The following is an 18,308-nucleotide window of genomic DNA, read 5'->3' on the forward strand; positions in this document are numbered from 1 at the left end:
AAAACCATGGTTCCCATAGAAATTGTGAAGCCAAGAATGAAGGTCTATGTAGTCTGTATTTATAAAGCTGACTGCCTGAATCTAAACATATGACTCTATACTTTATTGGGCATCACCTACTTAGTTTATAGGTATTTTTGAATCTATATTCTGTCATCCAATGAATTACCAATCTCTAATATTTGTGACAATCTCAATCCAACCTAGCATGATACATAGCATTCAAGCACTGAAGTTGTTTTTAAATGCAATGCAAAGTCATTTAAGTTCTTGTGAACTCATCTAATTGGTCACAACTGCCGTATATATTCTTATCTACAAGGATGTTACTTATGTAAGACTTTACTAAATGTGTGGTTGAAATTAAGACTCAATATAATATTCCCTTAAGCAATATCTAAAAAGGATATAGAGACTAATGAAGGTTCCTGATATTCTCTGCTTCCTTTTTCTAAGTGCCCATAAAATGTTTATTTAATAATCATAATTATTACCCCTATTATAAAGAAGGACTGGAGGCAAGGAGACCAGTTAAAAAATGAATCACAGTATTCCAGATAAATGATTAATGAAGTCCCAAACTAGGATATTACCTTGGGAAGGACGTGGGATGGAAGGACAGAACACAAGGGGGCAAGTAAAATATAACACTGAAGTTGCAAATTTCCAGAAGTTGGGGGGAGGGGAGGGAATTTAGAACAGAGAAACAAGAACAAAACCATTTTATAGGTAGATGTAGTTGAGTCATTTTCCAGTAGGATATTTCATGGAAAGACTTACTAAGTTTATACTACAAAATTGAAAAAACTTACAGAAAAGCTACGAAAATTTTACGTCTTTCACCTAATTTTTTTTTTAACAGATAGGAAATATGGACTAAAGACATTTTATGACATTGTTGAGAGTCAAATCTATCAGGAAATCAAACATTGATTCTGTCTGGTAGCATTAATTCTTCAAAGGTCAAGGGCTGAGCCTTTGAATGATTATCACTGTTACAGCAAAGGAAACGGAATACGTGAACCTAGGAAAAGTATGAAATAGTATTTTGCAGGTTTGGAATTCTCCACTCATAGAATGAAAATTGGAATTCTTTGTAGGAGCATACTATGAAAATATAGAAGGGTTCTGATGTATGCCCTGATAATAAAGAAGGGATAAGAAACTTTATTTTTTATATTAAGCAGTATTGAGAAACTAGAGCAAATACCACATGTATATTTCACATTTATGGATTAACCTCTTTCACCCTTTAAAAATGACTTTGGGGGTGAAAATTTCAAACAAAGAGTTCAGAAGTTTCAGTACTGTCTGTATAAGTTTAAAGGAGAAATATATTCATTATTTTGGGTTCAGACACCTAATCTTTTTCTACACACAGAGCCATCTTATTCATTTAGCTTGAGAAATGAACCAGAACACTGGTGTCTGTTTCTTAGACTCTTATTTTTAATATTTAATTTCTTCAGTCTAATCAGACCTAAAGGCTATTCCTTGTCTTCAAGCTGATTCTGTAACTGTTGTTGTAACCTGTAACAGTTTAACTCTCAAAGGGCATTCTTTTCCTCAGGTTCAGGTATAAGGAGGCACTTCTACTTTGCCCCATTTATTATCCGCATATATTAATACTACATCTGTAATTTCTAAAAGTTAGATTTATAGATTTAAAGGGGGAGAGGGAACTGGAGGAAGTGGTCAAAAGGTACAAACTTACAGTTATTAGATAAATACTATGGATATAATGTACAAGATGAGGACTATAGTTACCATTCTTGTAGGATTAAAAAGGAAAGTTGTTAGAGGGAATCCTTAGAGTTCTCATTACAAGCAGAATTTTTTTCCCTTTTTTCTCTCAATTTCTTTTATTTTATCTATATGAAATGATGAATGTTAACTTCTTTGTGGTCATTATTTCATAATGTATGTGAAGTCAAATCTTTATGCTGTACAACTGAAACTCATAAAGTGATGTAGGTCAAATGCATCTCAATAAAACTTGAATAAAAAACCACTTTAGTTTAATCTTTTAATAAAACTTGAAAAAAACACCTAGATTTAATATTTTTAAGTGTAGCAAAATCTTATTTTGCTTAGAATATGAAGTTTAATGCCATATGAAAAACAAAGCACTACTTTAAAGGGATTTAAAAGAAGACAATTTAGCTTACAAGGTATTTATATTATGAATAATAGTAAAAATAATTTCTAATTAAAGAGCAGTGATAATTACAGCAGGAAATGATTAAAGTAACTGAAATAGCTAAAAAGTTACCTCTTTTTGGCACAAGGTTCTTCAATATTGCTGTCCCATCTCTGAGACATCACCAAACTAAGCTCCATTTCTTCTTTTTCAATCTGTGGTTCATTTTCTTCATCATCACTATTTTGGGGATTTTTAGTGTTTCCAAAGAAATGACATGGTGATGGCATCCTATTTCTTCCCCCCTGATATCCATCATTTTCCAAACCAGCAAGAAGACGTACCAGAGCCTCATCAGGACTACTGTCCACTATAAAACAAGTGAAGCATCACTAACACATAACTTTTCTAAATAATACAATTCAGATCAATTACAAAACAAAAAAAAATTAACAGATCCTGGCACATACTGAAAGAATACAGCTATTGTAAAGACTTTTGTGTTGATGTAGCTCTTTTATCAAAGTGTGATTATCCTTGGACTCTGCATTAAGAAGGTTTTGTGTCCTTGTTAAAAGGAAGATTCCCAGAACCCATCCTCTATCTCTTGAATCAGAATTTCCAAATTAGGACCCAGGAACATGCATTTTAGCAAGCTGTCCAAGTTCTTACTGCACAATTAAGCTTGAGGAGGCACTAAACTAAACAGGGTCAACAGTGTTCAAAACAAAATTAAAATACATGATAAATATATGAATTAATGCTAAGGAAGAAGTGCCTTAAAAACAATACATATGAACACTTTATGGTCACTTAAGTTTTATTTAGCTCACAGGATGGCTAAATGAAATCTATTGTTGAAAAACACAAGAGGGCTTTACTTAAAAAACCTGGAAGACTACAATGAGATGCTACTTCATATGCACTACACTTGCCAAATCAAAGACAAGTATTAAGTATTGGCAACAAAATGGAAGACACTGGAACCTTCCTACATTGCTGGTCAGACTATAAAATGGTACAGCAGCTTTGGAAAAAAGTTTGATGGTTTGTTAAAATGTTAAACATAGTTACCGTATGATATAGCAATTCTACTCTTGGTATATAGCCAAGATAGCTAAAAACATGTCCACATAAAAATCTATACATCAATAATTACAGCAACATCATTTGTAATTGCCAAAAAAGTGTAAACAACTCACATATCCATCATCTGAAGAAAGGATAAATGAACTATGGTATATCCATATGATGGAATATTATTCAGTGGTGAAAAGCAATGAAGTACTGATACATGCTACAACTTGGATGAACCTTGAAAACATTATGCTAAGTGAAAGAAGCCACAAACAAAAGGTTATATTATTCCAATTATATGAAATGACCCAAGTAGGTAAATCCAGTAAAAAAGAGAATAGATCAGTGGTTGCCAAGAGCTGAGAGGACAGAAGAATGAGGAGCGACTGCTAATGGCTATGGGATTGCTTTTTAGGGTGATAAAAATGTCCTGGAATTGCAAAACTCTGTCAACATGATAAAAATCAATGTACTGGGAGTGCCTGGGTGGCTCGGTCAGTTAAGGCTCTGCCTTTGGCTCAGGTCATGATTTCAGGGTCCTGGGATTGAGCCCTGCATCAGGCTCCCTGCTCAGCAGGGAGTCTGCTTAACATTCTCCCTCTCTGCCTCTCTATTCTCCCTCTGCTTGTGCTCATTCTTTCTCTCTCTCTCAAATAAATAAATAAACATATAAATAAAGTCACTAAACTGTACACATTAGAAGGTAAATTTTCTGGTATGTGAAATATCTCAATAAAAGGTATTATTAAAAAAAGGTGGGGGGTTGTGCCTGGGGATCTCAGTCAGTTAAACATCCTACTCTTAGTTTCAGCTCAGGTCATGATCTAGGAATAGGGAGATCAAGCCCCACACTGGGCTTCACGCTCTGCAAGGAGTCTGCTTGAGATTCTTTATCTTCCTGTTTGCTCCTTTCCCCCTGTGCACACACTCTCTCTAAAATAATAAATACACCTTAAAAAAAAAAAAAAGACCATGAAGATAGAGGTTTTTTTTTTAATTTTTTAATTTTTATTTTTTTTGAGTTTTTTTTTTTTTAAAGCTAATACACAACGTTTTCAGGTTTTCCTCATTGACATTAAAGAAACTGCTTACATTATGCTACCAAATATAAGGCAAAAATAAAGATATTTGCTTAAAAGAGCCATTTTGGCAAAGAGCTCTTCTTAAACCTAAAACTGCAGTTCATTTTTCCTATTTTATTCTTTTTTAAAATATTTTATTTATTTATTCATGAGAGACAGAGAGACAGAGAGAGAGAGAGAGAGAGAGAGAGAGAGAGAGAGGCAGGCAGAGACACAGGCAGAGGGAGAAGCAGGCCCCATGCAGGGAGCCCGATGTGGGATTCGATCCTGGGTCTCCAGGATCACGCCCTGGGCTGAAGGTGGCGCCAAACCGCTGAGCCACTGGGGCTGCCCTCCTATTTTATTCTTAAAATAAGATTAATATTAGCAGGGATGCCTGGGTGGCTCAGCGGTTGAGCGTCTGCCTTCTGCCAAGGGCGTGATCCCGAGGTCCTGGGATTGAGTCCCACATCCGGCTCCCTTCGTAGAGCCTGCTTCTCTCTCTGCCTGTGTCTCTGGCCTCTCTCTCTCTGTGTCTCTCATGAATAAATAAAATCTTAAGATTAACAAATGAATTATAGATATTTGACTCTCAGGTCTTTGACACTGAGATTGCACTTTTGCAACCTTAGGCAACGTGGAATTTATCTACTGATGATACATTCTATTTGCCTAATGTAATGAAATAAGGATATGTTTCTCTCAGCCTTTTTTTCAATTCATTTATTTTCTCTGTCATTTGTCAAATGTCCTTCATTTTCTTTCAGTTGCTTATTTTTTCTTTGGATCATTGCTTTCTGCATTTGCCATTCATTTATAAAGGAAAGAAGTTTTCTACTCCTGTCTCAATTTTTTTTTTAAAGATGTTATTTATTTATTCATGAGAGAGAGAGAGAGAGAGAAAGAGGCAGAGACGCAGGCAGAGGGAGAAGCAGGCTCCAAGCAGGGAGCTTGATGCAGGACTCTATCCCGGGACTTCAGGATTATGCCCTGGGCGGAAGGCAGGTGCTAAACCACTGAGCCACCCAGGGATTCCTCGAATGTTCTTAATATAGGACTGTATACAATAATTTTGGTATTGTTCCTAGTCAGTCAATTTGTTTTCCATTCAAGTGAAAATGAAGATAACAGAGACGACACTGTAGAAAGCTAAGAACACATATGATACTATCTCTCATTTGATACAATAAAAATGAAGAAATAGTTTACAAAAAAAGAAACAAAATCATTAAAACAAGCAAAACAAGAGACATGAAATTCAATGGCATCTCACTTTTTGCAATGAAATTTTAAATAAATTTCTGAAAAAGATGTCAATAATTTAGATTATATTAATGAAATGAAATCTAGTAAATGCTTTACGATGCTAATGAAAATGCATTTAGGGAAATGTAAAGACATGCAGAAATAACTGTCATGGTCTACATTAGCCAAAAATTAATGGCATAAAAAGATTGTCCAGGGAAATTTCTGATACTCACCAAGAAAGAATTATGGTATTTTATTAATATACTCAACTTTGGAGAATTTTAAGTCAAAACAAATGCATTTCCCCCCTAAAGCAATAGGATTTTCGTCCAACCATAGTTTAAAAAAGGGGGGGGGGGGAGGGATTATTTTCTTTCACAAATGTTTTTTAGAAAAAGCTGTGTAGAAAACAAAAAACAAAGCTACTTCATTTAATTCAAGGCTTTATTTTATACTTACAGTAAGGATTTATTGAACATGTAACACTAGCCTCTTCAAACCAAAGGAAAAATACTGCCTCACATAACATACTTTCATTGATTAAAATATACTGAAAATTTATGGTAGAATTGTTACTTACGGAAAACAGGTGACTCACTCAGTCTTTGGGTCAAAGGCTGAAAAGTCTGACTATTTTCCATGAGGTTCAAAATTGCTTCTTCATTAATGAGAGCTTCCTCTACTTTGTACACAGTGTGACCTTAAGAAGACAAAGAATACAGAAACATTAAAGCAATCACTTAAATTTAAAATTTATTATTTAGATTTGTGTAAATTAGGAAGCATGATAATACAAACCTATTTAAAATCTTCAAGTGTTAGTGATATATAATAAATAAGAACGTAATAAAACTTAGTAAAAGCCACAGGAATATCTAACCAGTCACTTGGAGTAATTTAAAAAACCAACCAACCAACCAACCAGCGGCACTGGGGTGATACAGTCTGTTAAGTTTCTGATTCTTGGTTTCAGCTCAGGTTATGATCTCAGGGTTGTAAGGAGACCTGCATTGCTCTGTGCTCAGTGAGGAGTCTACCTAAGACTTTCTATCCCTCCCCCCCTTCCTCTCGCTCACATTCACGTGCATGTACTCGCTCTCAAATAAATACATCTTTAAAAAAACTTTAAAAACCCTCCAAGCCTCCCAATCTGCAAATCACTACATATTTTATAATCTTTTTAGCCTCTTTGGTCCTACCTAATTTGTATAGTTAAATTACTCTGATTAAAACTATAGCACATTAAAATATATAAAAGGAAAAGAGTAGTACAATTCTTTATTCTCTATGGTTTAAAAATGACAAATTAATTTTAAATTTCTCGGCTTTCAACTCACGATCTAAAAATTTGTCTTTCAACATGTGATTTTTCTAAGTCTAATTTGAATAGCTGGATTAAATAATTTTAAGAATAGATAAAATGAGTCTCATAATCTAGTGAAAGGAGAGACAGACAAAAGGCAAACAGGAAATAAAACTCTATAGCAGGAAATGGAAGTCAGTTAGAGCTAACTGGAAAACAGTTCTATTTTTTCTGCTTCTGATATTCCAGACTTTTAAAGAACTAGGTGCTTTCAATGGTTTTTAAAAGAAGGAAAACCTCCAGGAAGAAGTATTCTTAACATATTTTAGGACATATTGGGCTAATAAAGAGCATTTAATCAAAACAAAAGAACAAACAAAACCTGAGAAAAACAGCTCATCCTCAAACAAAAGATAACGGAAAGAATCCGTAAAAACAAGAGCTGGTTCTGAGAAACTAATAATAAAATAGACAAGCTTGTCAGGAATGATCAAAACAAAATAGAAGGCATAAATAATGTTAGAAATAAAAGGGGAAGTACCAAAAATAAAAGAAAGATGCTAAACTATGAACTTGACATCAAAAACATGGAAAAATCAGATAAAATGGGTAATTTCTTAAGGAAAATAGATATAAAACCTATTTCAAACAAACAGAAATCTTGAGGGGTGCCTGAATGGCTCAGTAGGCTAGGTGACCAACTCTTGGTTTGGCTTGGGTGGTCATCTCAGGGTTGTGAGACTGGACCCTGCTTGGGCTTCACAATCAGCGAGCGGAGTTTGCTTGAGATTCTTTCCCCCTTCCTCTACCTCTTCCTTCACCCATGCCCTTGCTCAGGCACACGCTCTCTCTCAAATGAATGAATGAATGAATGAATGAATGAATGAATGAAAGAAAATAGAAATCTTGAGTAGACCTCCAACAGTAATGGAAATCCAATTAGTAGTTTAAAATCCCCCCTATTTTCCGTTCCCTAACACAAAATTCACCTAAAAGAAACTATTTATAGTCTGGATGTTTTTATAGATGAGATACATCAAATCTCCAAGAAATAGATTATACAAATCTATAAATTCTAGGGGTTTTTTTGGGGGGGGGGGAGGAAGTACAGTTGACATACAGTATTATATTAGTTTCATGTGTACAATGTGGTGATTTGACGATTCTATACATTATTAAAATTCTTGAAGGATTCAAATAGAAAACTCCATAACTCATTTAATGGGGCAAAATTCTAAATTTATTTAGAATAAATTCCAAACAAAGTAGATATAGCAATGATTTAAAAATATCACATTGTGACAAAGAAAGGTTTATTTCAGGAGTGCACAGATAGTTTAACATTAGGAAATAAAAAAATAATTTTAATGTAACTACATTATCAGAGTAAAAGGAAAAAGATGCAATCATTTCAATAAATCCAGAAAAGAATATCTAGTAAAATTTAACTTAATATCCCTTCATGCCTTTTAAAAAACTAAATTTCATAGTAAGCAAGAAATAGGAATATATTAACCTAATTAAAGTTGTCTATCAACACCCTGTAGTAAATTTCATATGTAATGGTGAAATATAGAAGCACTTCCTTCAGCCAGGAAAAAGACCATTATCTGAGTTCTTAAGCAGTGCCTTAGTTTTTTTTTTTTTAGAGTATGAAGATGGGAAGAGAAGAAATACAGTTATTTACAGATGATGACTCTATACACAAAAAAATCCAACAGAAAAGACAAACTATTAGTGCTAATAAAAGTTGCTGTATATAAGACTGATATGCAAAGGTCAGTGAAGTTCTTAAATACCATCAATTAGATGTAATTTTTGAAAGATAAACTTGTAATTCCAACAATTACAAGGCACCTGGAGTATATCTAAGATCACATTTTACAAAGAAAATGGCAAAACTCTATTGAAAGATATGAAAGAAGACCAAGTAAAATGAGAAACACATCATGTTCATAGATGAGATGATCTGGCTTTATTAAAGATTAAAAAAATGTTCTTAAATCAATCTATAAATTCAGTAAATTCCCAATAAAACCTGAACAGGATTCTTCCCAGAAATGAGCAATCTGGTCCTAAAATTAATATAGCAGAGCTTCTTTAAAAGATCAAGGGAAGACAAGACAATTTTGTAGTTGAACAAGGTAAGATCTGTCCCTGATATATATCAATACTTATAAATCAATAGTAATTACAAAAATATGATATTGACATATAGGGGAACATGACTGAGGTAGAAGAATGCAGTGGAAAAAATTTTTTTGTAGTAAATATGCTGCACTACTAGCTAGTTAGTTAGTAAAATATGCAGTGCCCGGGTGGCTCTGTTGGTTAAGTGTCTGACTCTTGATTTCAGCTCAAGCCATGATATCAAGCCCAAGTTGGGCTCCATGCTGGGCAGGATGTCTGCTTAAGATTTTCTCTTTCCTTCCACTGTCCCTCCCCACTCCCTTCCTTAAAAAATTAGATATAATTAGATCCTTATTTCATATACAAGTAAAATTTCATATAAGCATTACGACCTAAATGTGAAAAACCAAATTGTAAGCACACATAAGCTATAGGGATAAAAACTTGCACTATATCACTATAGGGAAGGACCCACCAGAAAATGAGCCAAGAACATGAATAAGCAATTCTCAGATAACAAAATACAAATGCTCAAACTTATCAGTAATCAGGAAATACAAATTAAACTAAGGAGATACCATTTCAAAGAATCAGAATAGCAAAAGACTTTTACATCTGATATTATCAAATGCTCTTGAGGATATAGGGGAAATATAATCTAGTACACTATGGGAATATAAACTTAGATATGATCATTTTACAGAGCAATTTTATTATATGGTATTACTACTATAAAGTGTTATTTTTATTATTAACATACTTCAAAACCTGAAAAATGGAGCTCTAAAAATAACAGGATTTATATAGGAAAAAAGGTTAAAGTAAAACTTATGCAACTTTGTAACCAGAACACTAATAAAATCAGTAATTGGTACCTGAGGAGATAACTGATCAGTCAGGCAAGAGGCCAGTGTGGCTAGAGACTGTCATAGTGAATATTAAAATGCACAGGAAGTAATAACATGGAAATGCTGGATACATTTTGATTAGAATGGGGCTGGCAGATGCTAAGACAAAGCAAATGCAAGTAGAACTCTGAGCCAGTAGGTTGCCAGTGAGGTGAGCAATGCACCTAGAAACCTCAGGTGCAATCTGCCATGAGTCAGAGATGGCACAATGCTGAGATGCAACTTCTAGGGAGGGAGGAAGCCCTGGATATATATGCTCATTTTGAATTGTAGTTTAATATAGTCAGAAAAGCCTCTGCTGCTAAAGCTATATGGTAAAGGAGGCTTTTTCATTCCTGCTGAAAGCTGTAATTCTACTCCTGCTATTCTGGTTCCACTTGCCTAGAAAAATTGCATATGAAACGATGTGACTTTGGAGTAAAACTTTCACCATTCTTTTATTTACCAATAGTGTATAAGCTAACTACATTACAGAGACACTGTGAGAACAGATGCTATCTAGGGAGAGTACCTACACCGTTAATACCTCGCAAGTTACACTTCTATACATTTTCTATAGAAAACTGGCCACAAGATGACAGAAATAACATTATTAATAACAGTGCAAAAGTGGAAGCTATCTAATAGTTGTAGAAAGCAGCTAAACATGTTTAGTCCTACAAAAGAACACTAATCAGCAGCTAAAATGAGGGAACTAGAAACATGTATGAACAAGGACAGATTTCAAAGTTATGTTAACATAAAAGATACTCAACACCATTAGTAATGAGGGAAATGATAATTAAAACCATAAGGAGATGGCATTTCACATGCACGAGGATGGCTATATAAAAAAGACAAATAACAAGTGTTAGTGAGGATGCAGGGTCACTGAAACCTTCACACACTGCTGGTGGTAACCTTGGAAAACAGAAGTTAAGTACAAGTTTACCAAATGACCCGCAATTCCACTCTTGATGTCTCTCAAAGAAAAATAAAAATATACATCCACACAAAGACTTACATATAAGTGTTCACAGCAGCATTATGTTTAAGAGCCAAAAGTTAAACAGCTTAAATATCCATTAACTGATGAACAAATTAACAAAATATGGTAATATCCACACAAGGCAATACTGTCTGGTAATAAAATAAAAGCAAATGAAATATTGATAGATACTACAATATGGATAAACCTGAAATATAACACTAAATGAAAGAAGACATAAAAGATCATATATTATGTAATTTCACTTATATGTTTATCTAGAAAAAGCAAATCTTTTTTCCTTTTTTATAATAATTTTTTTTATTGGAGTTCAATTTGCCAACATATAGCATAACACCTAGAGCTCATCCCATCAAGTGCCCCCCTCAGTGCCCATCACACCCAGTCATCCCCACCCCCCGCCCACCTCCCCTTCCACCACCCCTTGTTTGTTTCCCAGAGTTAGGAGTCTCTCATGTTCTGTCTCCCTCTCTGATATTTCCCACTCATTTTCTCTTTTCCCCTTTATTCCCCTTCACTAATTTTTATATTCCCCAAATGAATGAGACCATATAATGTCTGTCCTTCTCCGACTGACATTTCACTCAGCATAATACCCTCCAGTTCCATCCACGTCAAAGCAAACGGTGGGTATTTGTCGTTTCTAATGGCTGAGGAATATTCCATTGTATACATATGCCAAATCTTCTTTATCCATTCATCCTTCAAAGGACACCGAGGCTCCTTCCACAGTGTGGCTACTGTGGACATTGCTGCTATAAACATCAGGGTGCAGGTGTCCTGGCGTTTCACTGCATCTGTATCTTTGGGGTAAATCCCCAGCAGTGCAATTGCTGGGTCATAGGGCAGATCAATTTTTAACTCTTTGAGGAACCTCCACACAGTTTTCCAGAGTGGCTGCACCAGTTCACATTCCCACCAACAGTGCAGGAGGGTTTCCCTTTCCCCACATCCTCTCCAACATTTGTGGTTTCCTGCCTTGTTAATTTTCCCCATTCTCACTGGGGTGACATGGGATCTCATTGTGGTTTTGATTTGTATTTCCCTGATGGCCAGTGACACGGAGCATTTTCTCATGTGCTTGTTGGCCATGTCTGTCTTCCTCTGTGAAATTTCTGTTCATGTCTTTTGCCCATTTCATGATTGGATCGTTTGTTTCTTTGCTGTTAAGTCTAATAAGTTCTTTATAGATCTTGGATACTAGTCCTTTATCTGATAGGTCATTTGCAAATATCTTCTCCCATTCTGTAGGTTGTACTTTGAGTTTTGTTGACTGTTTCTTTTGCTGTGCAGAAGCTTTTTATCTTGATGAAGTCCCAATAATTCATTTTTGCTTTTATTTCCCTTGCCTTTATGGATGTATCTTGCAAGAAGTTGTGGCCAAGTTCAAAAAGCGTGTTGCCTGTGTTCTCCTCTAGGATTCTGATGGATTCTTGTCTCACATTAAGATCTTTCATCCATTTTGAGTTTATTTTTGTTTCTGGTGTAAGAGAATGTCTAGTTTCATTCTTTTGTGCGTGGTGTTCAATTTTCCCAGCACTATTTATTGAAGAGACTGTCTTTTTTCCAGTGGACAGTCTTTCCTGCTTTGTTGAATATTAGTTGACCATAAAGCTGAGGGTCCACTTCTGGATTCTCCATTCTGTTCCATTGATCTATGTGTGTTTTTGTGCCAGTACCACACTGTCTTGATGACCACAGCTTTGTAGTACAACCTAAAATCTGGCATTGTGATGCCCTCTGGTTTTCTTTTTTAATATTCCCCTGGCTATTTGGGGTCTTTTCTGATTCCACCCAAATCTTAAGTTGGAATATTCCTCCAACTCTCTGAAGAAAGTCCATGGTATTTTGATAGGGATTGCATTAAATGTGTAAATTGCCCTGGGTAGCATTGACATTTTCACAATATTAATTCTTCCAATCTATGAGCATGGAATATTTTTCCATCTCTGTGTCTTCCTCAATTTCTTTTAGAAGTGTTCTGTAGTTTTTAGGGTATAGATCCTTTACCTCTTTGGTTAGGTTTATCCCTAGGTATCTTATGCTTTTGGATGCAATTGTAAATGGGACTGACTTCTTAATTTCTCTTTCTTCAGTCTCATTGTTGGCGTATAGAAATGCCAGATTTCTGGGCACTGATTTTGTATCCTGCCACATTGCCGAACTGCTGTATGAGTTCTAGCAATCTTGGGGTGGAGTCTTTGGGTTTTCTACATACAGTATCATGTCATCTGCAAAGAGGGAGAGTTTGACTCCTTCTTTGCCAATTTGAATTCCTTTTATTTCTTTTTGTTGCCTGATTGCTGAGGCTAGGAACTTCTATGTTGAATAGCAGTGGTGAGAGTGGACATTCCTGTTGTGTTCCTGATCTTCGGGGAAAGGTTCCCAGTGTTTCCCCATTGAGAATGATATTTGCTGTGGGCTTTTCATAGATGGCTTTTAAGATGCTGAGGAATGTTCCCTCTATCCCTACACTCTTAAGAGTTTTGATCAGGAATGGATGCTGTATTTTGTCAAATGCTTTCTCTGCATCTATTGAGAGGATCACATCGTTCTTGTTTTTTCTCTTGTTGATGTGATCTATCACATTGACTGCTTTACGAATGTTGAACCAGCTTTGCATCCCAGGGATAAATACCACTTGGTCATGGTGAATAATCTTCTTAATGTACTGTTGGACTTATTGGCCAGTATCTTGCTGAGGATTTTTGCATCTGTGTTCGTCAGGGATATTGGTCTATAATTCTTTTTGGTGAGGTCTTTGTCTGGTTTTGGAATTAAGCTGATGCTGGCCTCATAGAACGAGTTTGGAAGTATTCCATCTCTTTCTATCTTTTGGAACAGCTTTAGTAGAATAGGTATTGTTTCTTCTTTAAACGTTTGATAGAATTCCCCTGGGAAGTCATTTGGCCCTGGACTTTTGTGTCTTGGGAGGGTTTTGATGACTGCTTCAATTTCCTCCCTGGTTATCGGGCTGTTCAGGTTTTCTATTTCTTCCTGTTCCAGTTTTGGTAGTTTGTGGTTTTCCAGAAATGCGTCCATTTCTTCTATATTGCCTAATTTATTGGCATATAGCTGATCATAGTAAGTTTTTAAAATTGTTTGTATTTCCTTGGTATTGGTGATGATCTCTCCTTAGAAAAAGCAAATCTTGGAAGACAAGAAAGTGGATAAATGTTTACTCAGGGTTGGAGGTGGGAACTGATGTGATTGCAAATAGACACAGGAATCTTCTGAGGTGAAGGAAATGTTCTAAAATTGAATTATGGGGATGTCTGCATAACTAAACTTACGAAATCACTGAATTGTACACTTAAAATGAGTGCACTGTTATACAAATTATACCTCAATTAATTAAATTTTATTATTATTTTTGTTAAATAGGCTCCAACATGGAGCTTGAACTCATACCCAGAGATCAAGACCTGAACTGAGATCAAGAGTTGAATGCTTAACTGACCGAGACACCCAGGTGCCTCCTCAATTCAATTATTTTTAAAAGGGTGAATGAAAAAAGCAAGTTGCTTAACTTACCATTTAAGGATACCATTTCTGTGAAATTTAAAACCTAGAATAGGGACATGTGGGCGGCTCAGCAGTTGAGCATCTGCCTTTGGCTCAGGGCGTGATCCCCAGGGTCCTGGGATGAGTCCCATATCCAGCTACCCGCAGCAAGCCTACTTCTCCCTCTGCCTATGTCTCTGCCTCTCTCTGTTTCTCTCATAAATAAATAAATAAAATCTTTAAAAAAAAAAAACTAAAATAACAGTATATATAATGACACACATACATAAGAAAATATAGAATCATGTATCATAACAATTTACACCAACTTCAGAATAGTGTTTGCCTCTAGAAATGAAGAAAAGGTAAAGGAATTGAAGAAACCTAACTAACTCAACCAAATACTAATATCTCAGTGCTAGGTATACAGATGTCTATTTTTCTCTGTATACTTGATAACCTCACCTTTGCTCAACTCCGTATCTTTGTGGACTTCTACCATATTAGCTGGTGTACACTGAAGAATATCAGGAGACAGAACTTCAGAGTGCAGTGTTAACTCAGCGGAGAACTCCTGAGATCCATCGCTGTAGTCCACTGATCCTGATAATGTTCTGCTTAATTAAAACATATCCTTTATAACAAACTACATTACAAAGCAATAAAATTAGTTCTGAGATATAATAAATAACCACTTACACAGAGAAATCATTCTGTTTGAGAATTTCCTGAAGTCTCTTCTGAAAATTTTTTTCACTTTCTGTTGCTGGCACAAACCTGCGATCTTTGAATTTTGAAAGTGCATTAAAAAATGCAGATGACAAATGAACGAAGTATTTTCCTTTCTCTTAGAGTAGCTTTTAAAATGGTAACAATTTCCTATCTTTCTCTTGACACATATAATACTACCTAAAAGTAGCCTATTATAAAATTAAGGAGAAATGGTTGTTATTGAAGCTATGAAATTAAGTACTTAAAGTCAGCTCAAGATTAAGTTCTATAATTATAAACTATTCCTAAAACAAAAACACTGTTCCCTACCTATAAATGTATCATACACTCATACACTCTGAACCTAGAAATTCTCCCCTTATAAGACATTTCTATTTTAGAAGGCATTCAAAATTTATCACAGCATTTTGAATGTCTAACACATAATAAAAATTTTAATTGGACTTTCAAATATATTTACCTTCTGAATTATGTCTTTGATTCTTTTACTTTTATTTAAAAATTTTTATTGTATTCACAGCATTTAAGCCCTTAAAAATTTTTTGAATGTAGCAGAATTTAATAATGCATAAAATGAGTATTTTCTTCAGAGCTGTACAAGATGATCAAAATTAGAGTTTATATGACATGTTCAGAAAATAGTTTAAGGGCAGTATTTCATGGGTTACGTTTTCAAAGCTTAATGAACAAAATATAGTTTTTCTAAGTTGGGACTCATATCTTCTGTGAGTATTCTAGCTCATTTGGAAATACAAAAGGCTAGAACATACTAGAAAAAAAAGGAGCAAAGAAGTGAGCAAGAGACAAGGCAAGGTGAAAATGAAAGATAACGAAGATGCTAATTTCTATGGGGATGGGGCATGTGGGTGAAGGGAGAGAACAATCAGTGACACTTTGGAGGTAAAGAATTACAGTTCAGAGCAATGACAATAGGAAATAAACTAAAACACTTAAAGGCAATTTGAAAAGTAAAATTTAATGTCAAGATAAAAACTCAATGGCTTAAAACTTTTCCATTAGAGTATCTAGCGTAAAAAAAAAAAAAAAAAAAAAAAAAAAAAAATCACCAGAGTACTATTAGATTGATACCTTGTGATTCAGGTTGGTTAATTTGAGAGGTTTCATTTCGGTTTCTTCGCCGTTGCTTTTCATCTTCCCATATGGCCTGCAGTCCAGGGTTCCCACCAATTTGAGCTATAATCAAAACAATATGTCAAGAGTCAAAGTGAAAAATACTTTCTCAAAAAAAAATTAAAATTCAAACTTAAAAAAAAAAATACTGCCTTAAAAAACCAAACAATTACCTGCTTTGTGTAATAAAATGACCAAACACTCCCAACCTACATTATTACCTTATTCCTTTTTTAGTTTTCTTCCTACTGGCTCCCCAAAACCCAGCAAATAAGATTCAAACATCTGATGACAGCCAACACACTTTAGAGTCCCCTCCCTAGTATATAACCTGAAAATTAAAAAATTAAAAGGCAGAGTATATTAAATTCTCTTATGATGGCTAATGTATTCAGTGTCACATTTACTTTAGGCTCATGTCTATGCTAACATATTGACATGAATAAAAATATTAATGAAAAAATGACCATCTCAGAGGTACAGAAATCTTTGTAACATTTTGCATCTTCCTGCAATATAGAAGATGTTACTTCTCTACTAATGTTTTCTTCCCTACTTTCTCCACTCTACTTCAGTCATTAAATTTTAAAAATAAAAACACATATTAATAACTATGTATATACCTTCAATATCCAGCCGATTTAAGATATCAGCAGCTACGGCATCCACTTCTAATTCACATGTACTCTGAGGTTCAACACCTTCCAGTATTAAAGAGCTGTATTAAGAAGATATCAAAAAATATAAAATCAGGTCACCTGGGTAGCTTAGTTGGTAAAGCATGCAACTCTTAATCTTCAGGCCGTGAATTCAAACTCCACATTGGATAGTGATTACTTAAAATACAAATAAATAATAGAGTCACAATATTTATATGTGTATGTATCTTAATCATGTAAAAGCAAATTTTTTGAAGATTTTTCTTTTTTCATGTTCAATGATATCATAATAAGTCACAATTATTCATGACACAATTGATATTGTGCATATACATATAAAAAAATAAAAAACAGGAAGAGAAAAATATAAAACCTGTTGTACTAACAATTCTATTGAGATCCTTTTCCAGTACATTCTATATATTTTGGTTCATTGTATTTTATACACAAGGAATGTATAATGTTTTAGCATGTGGATCATATCTAGGGTTGAGTGGGATCAGATAACAGACAACAGAGGGATATAGAAACCATATACCTTTGTAATAACTTGCCCAGAGGCATCTTTCTCAGCAATCATAGATGTAAAAAATGAGGATGGAATATGCAACAAGAGGTAAGGGAAAGTGAGCATACTAAAAAGTGGGCAGGGACGCCTGGATGGCTCAGTGGTTGAGCGTCTGCCTTCCACCCAGGGTGTGATCCTGGAGACCCAGGATCGAGTCCCGTGTTGGGCTCCCTGCATGGAGCCTGCTTCTCCCTCTGCCTGTGTCTCTGCCTCTCTGTCTCTGTGTCTCTCATGAATAAATAAATAAGTCTTAAAAAAATTTAAAAAAAATAAAAAGTGGGCAAATGATACTGTTATCCCCGCCCTCAATTACTGCTGAGCAGCTGAGGAACGCTTTAAAAGTCTCTAACTATAGAGCTAAGAAACAACATGAGTTCAACAGTGGGATCATAGCTAAGAAAAGTGATGCCATTAGGCCATTAATTCTTATGACAACTACAGAGGGTTGTTCCCCACCAATGCTCTTTTCTCAATAGCTTTTTTTTTCATCAGAGCTGCAAAAAAGATTAGGAAACCATCCATTTGAGAGAATGAATGTACTATATCTAAAATGGATACCAGTTTGCTCATTCCAAAATTTAGATCTCCTACAAATACAGATCCCAAATGAATTGGAGAACTTTTACCAGAAAGTGGGTGATGATGGATTTCATTAACATTTTTAGTTGAAAGATTTTTCTTTTGTTTTAAGAGAAACATATTAGCAAAATCTAATTTTCCACTGTCTCTCCCTAAGGAAAAATCACTGTATGTATGTACATATACATGTAGATACAAAACAGACACATATATCTTTTTACCATTGATATGGAAGGGACATAGTAGCCAACGTATTACAATATATCCCTTTTACTTTCAG

General features: G+C 34.9%; 1 protein-coding gene across 5 annotated transcripts in view; it reads right to left on the reverse strand.

Moving 5' to 3' along the window:
• Positions 1–18,308, reverse strand: part of REV3L (REV3 like, DNA directed polymerase zeta catalytic subunit) — a 179,356-nt gene that overhangs the window by 86,064 nt on the left and 74,984 nt on the right. For 3 of the 5 annotated variants that reach the window (XM_026005812.2, XM_072739059.1, XM_072739070.1), the window contains 6 exons: positions 16,846–16,940; positions 16,181–16,285; positions 15,059–15,143; positions 14,825–14,973; positions 6,107–6,226; positions 2,273–2,510 (listed from right to left, as the gene is read on the reverse strand). In XM_026005812.2, the coding sequence (XP_025861597.1) occupies positions 2,273–2,510; positions 6,107–6,226; positions 14,825–14,973; positions 15,059–15,143; positions 16,181–16,285; positions 16,846–16,940 (792 nt within the window). Of the gene's footprint in view, positions 1–2,272; positions 2,511–6,106; positions 6,227–14,824; positions 14,977–15,058; positions 15,144–16,180; positions 16,286–16,845; positions 16,941–18,308 lie in introns of all 5 variants that reach the window. The other 2 variants (XM_026005811.2, XM_072739056.1) reach the window with 1 other exon arrangement.

Source organism: Vulpes vulpes, chromosome 1 (assembly GCF_048418805.1).
Source record: "Vulpes vulpes isolate BD-2025 chromosome 1, VulVul3, whole genome shotgun sequence".
Classification (NCBI taxonomy): domain Eukaryota; kingdom Metazoa; phylum Chordata; class Mammalia; order Carnivora; family Canidae; genus Vulpes; species Vulpes vulpes.